The sequence below is a fragment of the Neopelma chrysocephalum genome, unplaced genomic scaffold (assembly GCF_003984885.1).
Source record: "Neopelma chrysocephalum unplaced genomic scaffold, ASM398488v2 Primary Assembly neopelma1_320, whole genome shotgun sequence".
Taxonomy (NCBI): Eukaryota; Metazoa; Chordata; class Aves; order Passeriformes; family Pipridae; genus Neopelma; species Neopelma chrysocephalum.
The window spans coordinates 173272-181959 of NW_020897983.1; the positions used below are offsets into that span (position 1 = coordinate 173272).

At 65.1% G+C, this 8688-nt stretch overlaps 2 protein-coding genes across 2 annotated transcripts in view; both read left to right on the forward strand.

Moving 5' to 3' along the window:
• DOHH (deoxyhypusine hydroxylase) overlaps window positions 1-2539 on the forward strand; it is a 3639-nt gene extending 1100 nt beyond the window's left edge. The window contains exons 3-5 of the mRNA XM_027705167.1: window positions 215-291; window positions 459-696; window positions 1416-2539. Coding sequence (XP_027560968.1) covers window positions 215-291; window positions 459-696; window positions 1416-1732 — 632 coding nt within the window. The 3' untranslated portion in view covers window positions 1733-2539. The remainder of the gene's footprint in view (window positions 1-214; window positions 292-458; window positions 697-1415) is intronic.
• The window catches only part of SMIM24 (small integral membrane protein 24), a 19862-nt gene extending 12342 nt beyond the window's left edge, over window positions 1-7520 (forward strand). Inside the window, exons 2-6 of the mRNA XM_027705168.1 lie at window positions 721-729; window positions 6360-6498; window positions 6898-7015; window positions 7121-7159; window positions 7361-7520. Coding sequence (XP_027560969.1) covers window positions 6426-6498; window positions 6898-7015; window positions 7121-7159; window positions 7361-7451 — 321 coding nt within the window. The 5' untranslated portion in view covers window positions 721-729; window positions 6360-6425 and the 3' untranslated portion in view covers window positions 7452-7520. The remainder of the gene's footprint in view (window positions 1-720; window positions 730-6359; window positions 6499-6897; window positions 7016-7120; window positions 7160-7360) is intronic.
• The last annotated feature ends 1168 nt before the right edge of the window (window positions 7521-8688 follow it).

The following is an 8688-nucleotide window of genomic DNA, read 5'->3' on the forward strand; positions in this document are numbered from 1 at the left end:
TGTCCACGTGTGTCCCATTTGGAATTGGTCAGTCAGGCCTGTGTCCACGTTTGTCCCATTTGGAATTGGTCAGTCAGGCCTGTGTCCACATTTGTCCTGTTTGGGATCAGTTGTCCATATTTCAGAGGAGGGCAAGGCTTTGCCAGAGGACACAGCAGGGTCCTCCTCATAGAGCCACCCCAATCCTGTCCTGACACATCTTTCATTCTTTCAGGTGAAGCCCTGGGCGCTATTGGGAACCCCAAGGTGCTGGATATCCTGAGACGCTATTCCGAGGACCCCGTGGTCGAGGTGAGGATCCTGGGGGGGTCATTTCCTGTGGGATGCAGCACTGCTGGTCTGGGAGGGTGAGGCAGGTCCCTCGTGGGCAGCCCCTGCCCCTGGGTGGTGCCATCCTGCTGCGTGCTGGTGCCCTCCCAGTGCAGTCCCACAGCCAGAGCCGTGTCCCTGTCCCTCAGGTGGCAGAGACGTGCCAGCTGGCCGTGAGGAGGCTGGAGTGGCTGCAGGAGAACAAGGAGAAGCCAGGCACCAGCCCGTACCTCTCTGTGGATCCCGCTCCCCCTGCCGAGGAGACGGACGTTGCCAAACTCCGTGAGACCCTCCTGGATGAGTCCCGGGAGCTGTTCGAGCGGTACCGCGCCATGTTCGCCCTGCGGAACCTGGGGGGCCAGGAGGCTGTGCTGGCACTGGCCGAAGGTGAGGGGCTGTCCTTGCTGTGAGTCTGTCCAGGTTAATCCGGGATGAGCCCTTCCCAAGTCCAGGGCTGCCAGAGCTGCTCTCACATGTTTGTGTCCAGAGCTGCTGCCCCCCTGCCACATCGCAGAGTGCTGGGTGGTCTCTGGTGTGTTCCAGAGCCCCCTCGCCACCCTCCAGACCCCCTTCCCTAAAGGGTCGGGGTGGGAGGGCACAGGCTGTGATGATGGCCCAGGACCAGCCTGTCTGACCTGGCCCCAGGGTCTTGGGGTCCTGCTCTCCTGGCCTGGAAAGTCAGAGGCTGCTGGGGTTTGGGAGTAGCTCTGGAGAGGGGAGCAAATGTCTCCATGGCCCAGGAACTGTTTGGACCAACCCCCCCAGCCCGAGGGAAGTGGATGAGGCTCTCCAGCCATCTGGGACCTCCAGGTCTGTGAGATAGGATCTGTCAGCTCCTGCTCCAGCTGCTCTGTCCCAGAAGGCTGGAGACTGTGGCTGCCAGTCCTGCTGGAAATCGTGTGGTGGGGCAGGGCCTGGGGCAGGCGGGGCGTGGCAGCTCTGCTGGGGGGGTGGGTGCTGCCATCACGGGAGGGCACCGGAGCAAGGTCGGGATCAAGGAGCAGGATACCCCTTCCCCGGGGTGGGGTGGTGACCCACGGCATCCCCCAGCTTCCCCTCAGGGGCGTCTCATCTCACTGCCCCCTCTCCCCGCCCCCTCTCCGCAGGGCTGCGCTGCGGCAGTGCGCTGTTCCGCCACGAGGTCGGGTACGTGCTGGGGCAGCTGCAGGACGAGGCGTGCGTCCCTCAGCTCACGGCCGTGCTGCGCAGCCCCTCCGAGAGCCCCATGGTGCGGCACGAGTGCGCCGAGGCGCTGGGGGCCATCGCGCGGCCGTCCTGCCTGCGAGCCCTGCGCGCCTTCGCCGGCGACGGGGAGCGCGTGGTGCGCGAGAGCTGCCAGGTGGCCCTGGACATGTACGAGTACGAGAACGGCGCCCAGTTCCAGTACGCCGACGGGCTCTGCAAGCTGCAGGCCTCCCCCTGAGCCTGCACGGGGGGCACCCGGGGGAAACACGCTGCCCCCTGCCCCCTCCCGCTGCCGATCGTGCTTCTGTGGCCACCCCCGTTGGCTTTGCCACGCGGAGGCGGAGGAGGAACTTGGTGGATTTGCTCTCGCTGGCACACCTACAACCACCTTTTCGCTCCAAATCCAGGCTGAGCTGCTACTTGCCTCCCACCAGCCCCTGTTTCCTGGATCTGCCCCTGTTTTCCCTGCCAGGATCAGCGCTGCCTGCCCGCAGCCTGGCTTGGGGCTTGGACCAGGTGGGCTCTGCTCGGCAGGTCGGAGCCTGCCGCGGCTCTGCAGGGCTTGAGGCTGCTCTGCCTTGGTGCTGCCACGTCGGCTCGGCATGAAACGGCTCTGTTCTCCCCACCTGAGCTTTGCTGGGGGCCAGGATGGGCTTTGGGCACCCGCTCTGTGGGTTGTGGTGTTGGGATGCTTCTAAATTGCCCTTGGTGCTGGTGCCGAGCCGGGGCCCTCCTCACCCCTGTGGTGGGTTTGGCCTCTCCTGTTGGGGCAGGCCAGGGCTGAGCCTGTGGCAGCCTCTGCCCTGGAATGGGGGTTGTTTCATGGCAAAGTTGGGAAGATTTGGCTGTTTTTTCTTTCTGCAGGGAATGGTGCTGCCATTAGGGCGGGCAGGGTGAGGTAGAGCCTGCCTGGGCATCCCCTCGTGTTTAACCAGAGCTGGGAGGGCTGAGGCTGCTGCTGGCACCCAAACCCAAACCCTGTGGCCAGCCCAGCCTGGGCACCGGGGGGGGGCTGGCAGGGAATAAAGCACTGGCACAGGGATCTGGAGTGAGTGGAACTGTGATTTCTCTGTGCCCAGGTGTGAGGTGCCCCCAGTGCCGTGGGGTTGGACCCCAGCGGGGAGCCCGGGGGTTGCTGTAATGGAATCATAGAACCATCAAAGTTGGAAGGGGTCTTTCTAATAGAGTCCAGCTGTGGTGGAAGGAGAGAGCAGGGAGTGGGGTGCCTATTAGTGTGGGGTAAAACCCCACAGCCCTGGGGAGGAGGGTGGACACTGCCCATGGGGTGCCCCAGGAGCCCCCCCCAGCACTGCCCAACGGAGGGGGCAGTGGGACCCACTGGGGTCCAGAGGGCCTGGCACCCTTCTGGGCATGGCTGGCTCTTCCCCTTGTCCAAGGGCTCCCTGCGAGTCACTCCCAGGCTCAATCCTCTTAGTCCCTGTGGCTGGCTCAGCATCTCCAGGGCTCTGGTGCTCAGGGACACAAGCAAGGGGCAGCCCTGGCCATGGCCCAGTCTGACCCAGTTCAGGACCCCAGGGAAGGGGCTCTTACTCAAGATGTGACCAGTTTTGATCACTTGTACCCACTGCAAGTCAGTCCCACGTGCCCAGTTTCTGTGGATGGGGTCAGCTGTGTGTGACATGGAGGGTGGGGGGCTCTGAACCTCCCTTCCCCAGCACTGGGGACAGACACCTGGTGTTCTCACACTGTTTGGAGTCAGCAGCTGTTATGGGCTTTCTTGTCCCCCTTCCCTCACCCTCCATAGCCCCTGGGTGGAGGGCAGCACCCTGCTGGCACTTCTGGCACTCTGGGGTGTCCCTGTGCCCATCTCCATCCCCAGGACAGTGGGATGGGTGATTTCCCCCGTGCTGTGTTATCATTTCCACCGTCCCCTTCCTGGCACACGGGCTCTGGCACGCTGCCAGCACATTTCCCTGCTGTTTTTGTTCTGCTGCTGTGTTTATTCCCACTTATCACCCAGCCCTTGATCTCCAGCCTTTCCACAGGTGACTCACGTGGACCATGCAGGGTTGTTTCCCAGTCTTTCTGTGACCGTGTTTGTCTCTGCTCCCCCAAACATCTTTTAAGCCCATATTGGAACGAAATGCATTTCTGAGGCTGATATCTGGGTAGAGTGACCTGGTGCAGCAGAGCTGGGAGGTGCTGGAGTGGAGCAGGACTGGGCCTTGAGTCCTGGCTTGGCACCGAATCTATCCAGCCTGTGCTGGGAAGGGTTTTTCCAAAGCTGCTGCTGGTCCTGACCAAACCCCATCCTCCTGGGTGTGGGGGGAATTGCTTTTGGGGGGTGTCTGGACCCCACACCCCCCTACAGGCTGCTCGGCTCTGGGGGAGTCACACTGGGCACTGGGGGCACACTGGGCACTGAGATGCCACGTGTGACAGCCATTGTGAAGCTCTGGAAAGGTGACAGCCCCTCACCGTGGGCTGCTCCACCACCCAGTGAAGGGTGTCCTGCAGGAGCCCCCCTGACTGGGGCTGCATCCCTGTCCCCTCTGCCCATCAGTTCCCAGCTCCGAGGGCACTGTGTCCTCCTGGATCTCACACCATCTGCTCCGGGGATCCGAGGCCTGCTCACGGATTTAACCCAGCCCGGGGGAGGGAGGGGATGACTCGGGCATCCCTCCCCATCCCTGCCTTTGGGAATTCTCCAGCTGCAGGTGATTCCCCACTCCCAGGGGGGAACTGGGGTACCCGCGGTGCTGCCAGAGGGGCAGTTTGGGGTACCCCGACCCATGTCGGAGTCCAGCAGTCCCCCCCAGGCTGAGGCAGCTGGGCTGTGCCCGGATTAGCGGGCGCTAAGCTCCTCCTCAGCAGCACAGCTCCCGTCGCACGGAGGGCGAGTGGCACTGCCCCCGGCCATGGGGACACCGCTGTCCCTGTGAGCCGCCGGCAGAGGTGTGGGGGGAGCTGGCCATGGCCCTGGCAGGGGGAGCGTGGGGGCCGCGGCACTTGCTGCAGTCCCCCCCCCGAGGAGGACGGGGTGCTGTACGTGGACTACAAGCCCCCGGCCCTGGACAGCATCCGCCTGCCCCGCTACGTCCTGTACCTGGTGATGGCGGCCACGCTGGTGCTGGTGGTGGCCTATGCCATCGTGGGGCACCTCATCAAGGACCTGGTGCACGACTTTGCCGGTGAGTGCTGCCCACAGCGGGGTCGGGCTTTGGGGGGGGCCGGGGGCATCCCCCCCAAAGCCCGGAGCCTGTGCCGCGGCGGGGCTGTGCCGCTGATGGCTCCGTCCCTGCCCCCGCAGACTGGGCGTTCGGGCCCAAGCCGGAGGAGGAGAAGGCGGTGATGGCCGAGGGCACCGTGCCGGAGGTGGAGTGGTTGGAGGAGGACGAGGTGCTGGTGGAGCGGAAGGTGGAGGGTGAAGGCGCCGGGGTCCTGCCCGGCATGGACGTCCCGCTGGCACTGCTGGCCCCGCGCAGCTCCGTCTCCTTCGCCGACTCCCCCAAGAAGAGGTTCTTCTAGGGCCAGGGGACCTCCCCTGCCACCAGCGGGACCCCACAGCCCTGCCCGACTGTCAGGTCACAGCACAGATGCTGCCGTGGCTTCCTCCTCCCTGCCCAGCCCCAGCGCTCCCCCCAGGTCCTCACCCCACAGAGCTGCCTGCCCCAGCCCCGCTCGCCCCTTGGCCCAGCACGGCACGGGGGGTGGCAGGGCTGGGACCCGAACCTTTGCCGGGGGTAACAGCACCCCTTGGCACAGCCGTGCCACCCTTGGGCATGGGCACGTGGGGCGGGACACGTGTGTGGGTGCACACGTGGACACACGTGGGTGTGTAAGGGTGGGTGCTCAGCGGTGCAAACCCCTGGCATGGGGGCACAGACACTCGTGGGCAGGGGGCACAGGCACGGGTGTGCACATGGAAACATGGAAACACGGATGCAAACACCTTCGAGGGGGGGCCCACATCAGCACAGGCACACAGGGAGGGATGGACAGACAGACAAACAGACACTGAGGCTATGCTGCCCTGCCCCCCCTTGGTGCCCTGGCACTGCCAGGCTGTGCCCACTGGCACCCACAGATGGTCCAAAGCCAGTCTTGGGGTCAAAGTACCCGTGAGCCTCTCTGTGGCCCAGGGTGAGGGCACTGGGGATGGGGGCTGTCATATGGACCCACACCCCCTGCCTTAAACCCAGGCTGGGGCTGGATCCCCTGTCCCCACCCCTGCAGTGGGGCCCCTGTCCTTGTGTCCCCAGGCTCCTTCACCCCTCAGGGAATCACCACAGTCAGGGTGGTCCTGCCAAAACCCCCTGTCCATCCCTGGGGTGCTGCTGGCCACCCCAAACCTCAGTCTCCCCTGTGCCCTGGTGGTCTCCCCAATGACACCATTAATGTTCAGCTGGGGACAGTACCAGGCACTCCTTGGGATGGGATGGGGTCCCCCTGGCACGAGCTGGGATCCTCTGGAGGCTTGGGGAAGGGCTGGGGGTGGCCTGGCACTGCCCACTGCCCCTTGTGCTGCCCCACCCCCATGGGATCTGCCCCAGCCCTGCCAGTGGGGGTGAAGTGGCACCCCATAGGTAGAGAGGGGAGGCTGAGGTGGGGCAGCAGGCAAGGTGGGCACCCATCCACCCCATTACCCACCAGTCTGTCCTCCCACCCCCCACCCACCTTAATGTCCATCCGTCCATCCTCTCCTCCGTCCACTCACCAACCCCCAGGGTGGTTCCCAGTCCTGGGCACGGGGGTACCACCGTGGTCCCTGAGGTGCCTGAGCCAGGGGAGAGGTGCCACCTCCCACGGGTGACAGGAGTCACGTTGCCATGGCTCTTGGTGACAATTGTCCCCGGGAGGCCAATAAAGGTGCCCCTTGCCCTCGGCGCGGAGACAACGCCCAGCCCGGCGGGGACAGGAGCTCATCTGGAGGAGCAGGACCCAGCCGTGCCCGAGCCCTCCGCCCGAAAATGCCGCAGCCCTCGCAGCCCCTCTCGCTCCTGGTCCTGCTCGTCCTCGCCGCCACCGCCCGGGGACAGACCAGTAGGTGCCCCGTGCCCCTCCCGTGCCCCTGGGGTACCTGGGGGAGTGGCCGTGCCCACCCCAAGGCATCTGAGAGACCTTCCCGGTGGGAGCAGTCTGTTCCTGCAGCAACCCTTTTGGGGGCAGAGCAGAAAGATTTGGGGGCACCTGCCTTCTGTCCCCAGTGCTCCCCACGCTCTGCCGGGCACGAGTGGGCTGTGTCGGGAGGTGGCTTCCTTGGCACCCAAGGGACAGCGGGAAGGGGGGAATGATGAGTGTCTGCCAATGTCCCCTGGTGTCCCCAGAGTGCTCCCCCATACCAGGGTTTGGGGGATCCCATCCCTTGCAGGATGGAGCTGCTCTGAAGCTGTCCCCATCCCCACCTTTTGCCACCCCTGTACCCATTCCCCTGCCATGTAGGCACCGGCCCAAAGGTGCTGCAGCCTTGGCTCCTGGGCCTCACGGCCGTCGTCGTCTTCCTCTTCATCGTCTTCGTGGTGCTGATCATTAACCGGTTCTGGAGCGTCAGGAAGCGCAGGTGGGGGGGCCGGGGGGTGCTGGCAGGGGGGCCGTGTGGCAGGAAGCCATGGGGTGGGGACAGGGCTGTCCCCAGGCACCACTCAGCCCCTCTCTTGCCTCGCAGGAAGCAGAGCGACCACTCGGAGACCACGGGGTCTGACAGGTACCACGGCCCGGGGGCGGCGGGGTGGCACCGGGACCTCCTCCCCGGTGGGGTTTGGATCCCCCCGAGGGTGGCCACGTGCTGGAGGTGCCGTGGCGTCCCGGTGGTCCCGCGGTCCCCCGCGTGCCCCTGGCACGGCCGCAGTGCCGGTGCCGTCGGGGCGGCCGTGCCCGGCTGACCCGCGTTCCCTCCCTCCCGCAGGATGGAGCGCGTCGGCCAAGTCAACTCGGCGGCCGAGGACAGCGACGAGGAGAGCGACGGCAAGAAGGGATCCAAGGCCACGTCCCTCTGAGCCCCCCTGACCCCACTGCCCACCCCGGGGCGCCGCCGCCGGGCACGGCGCCCTCACCCCGTCCGCGGCTTCGGCTCCGCGCCGGGTTTCGGAGGCAGCCGCGGCCACCGTGGCACCTCCCGCCCCGCGGCCGCCCCGGCTGCGACCAAGACCCGGCATGGATTCTCCGTCCGCCGGAGCGGAGTGGGGAGGGCGGTGGCCGGGAACCGTAGCGGGACCCCCTAACCCCCCCAGCCCTTGGCCGGCGGTGGGTCCCAGCCCCCTTCCCAGCCGTGCCCAGTAAAGGTCCCCAGCCTGCTCCGGCGGCAAACGTTTGGTGTCACCGCGCTGGGGAGGGGGCTGTTCTGCACCCCGAGGTGCTGGGGGGGCAGTGGGGGCACCCCCGGGGCAGGGGACGGTGGCAGTTTCCGAGCTGCCAGACCTCAGCGACCTCGGCACGGCGAGACACCTTGTCCGGCCACGCCGCTGCTCCGACAAGCCCGGGCCGAGGGGGGACACCGAGGGGTCGGGGGGCTGAGGAGCACTGGAGGGGGGCGGGCGGCCTCGCCCCCCGGCTGTCCTGAGCAGCGCTTGGGGACAGGGACGATGGGGACAAGGAGGGGTGACCGCGCGGCTCCGTGCCCTAGGGGTGTGGGCGATGACGTCACTCTCATGCGATGACGTCACGCGCACGAGGCAGTGACGTCGCGTGGCCGAGGTCCCGACGCAGAAGAAGTGGCAGCAGCTCTGAACCCCCCACGTGAACCCACGGCTGCCCCCACCCGTGTCCCTGTTCCCATGTGTCCCCTCCCTGCCCCCCCCCGCAGCCCCGTCCGCCTACGGGTGGGCGTCCCTGCTCTGGGGTGATGGGTGCCCACTGCCAGGCAGAGCTTTGTTCCAGTACATCCCAGTGTCCCCCAGTTCACCCCCCCGCTGGGACACCCGCTCTGTCCCCGGCCGTGCCTCAGTTTCTCCCGGGGCAGCGAAGGAAGGGCGGAGGCGAGCTGGAGTTGAAGCATAGCTTGTTTAATTTTTATACATTTTTTTTTTGTCTTTTTTTTTTTCCTTTTCGTTTTTTTAATCTTTTTTTTGTGTGTCAGTTTTTTCTTTTTTGTTTTTTTCTTCTTTTTTGTCTCTTTTTTCTCTTTTTTGCATAGGGGAGGGGGGGAACAACCAAAAAAAAAAAAAAAAACAAAACCAAAAACAACCCAACAAAAAAAACCCCAAAACTAAAAGAAAACAAAAGAAAACAAAACGA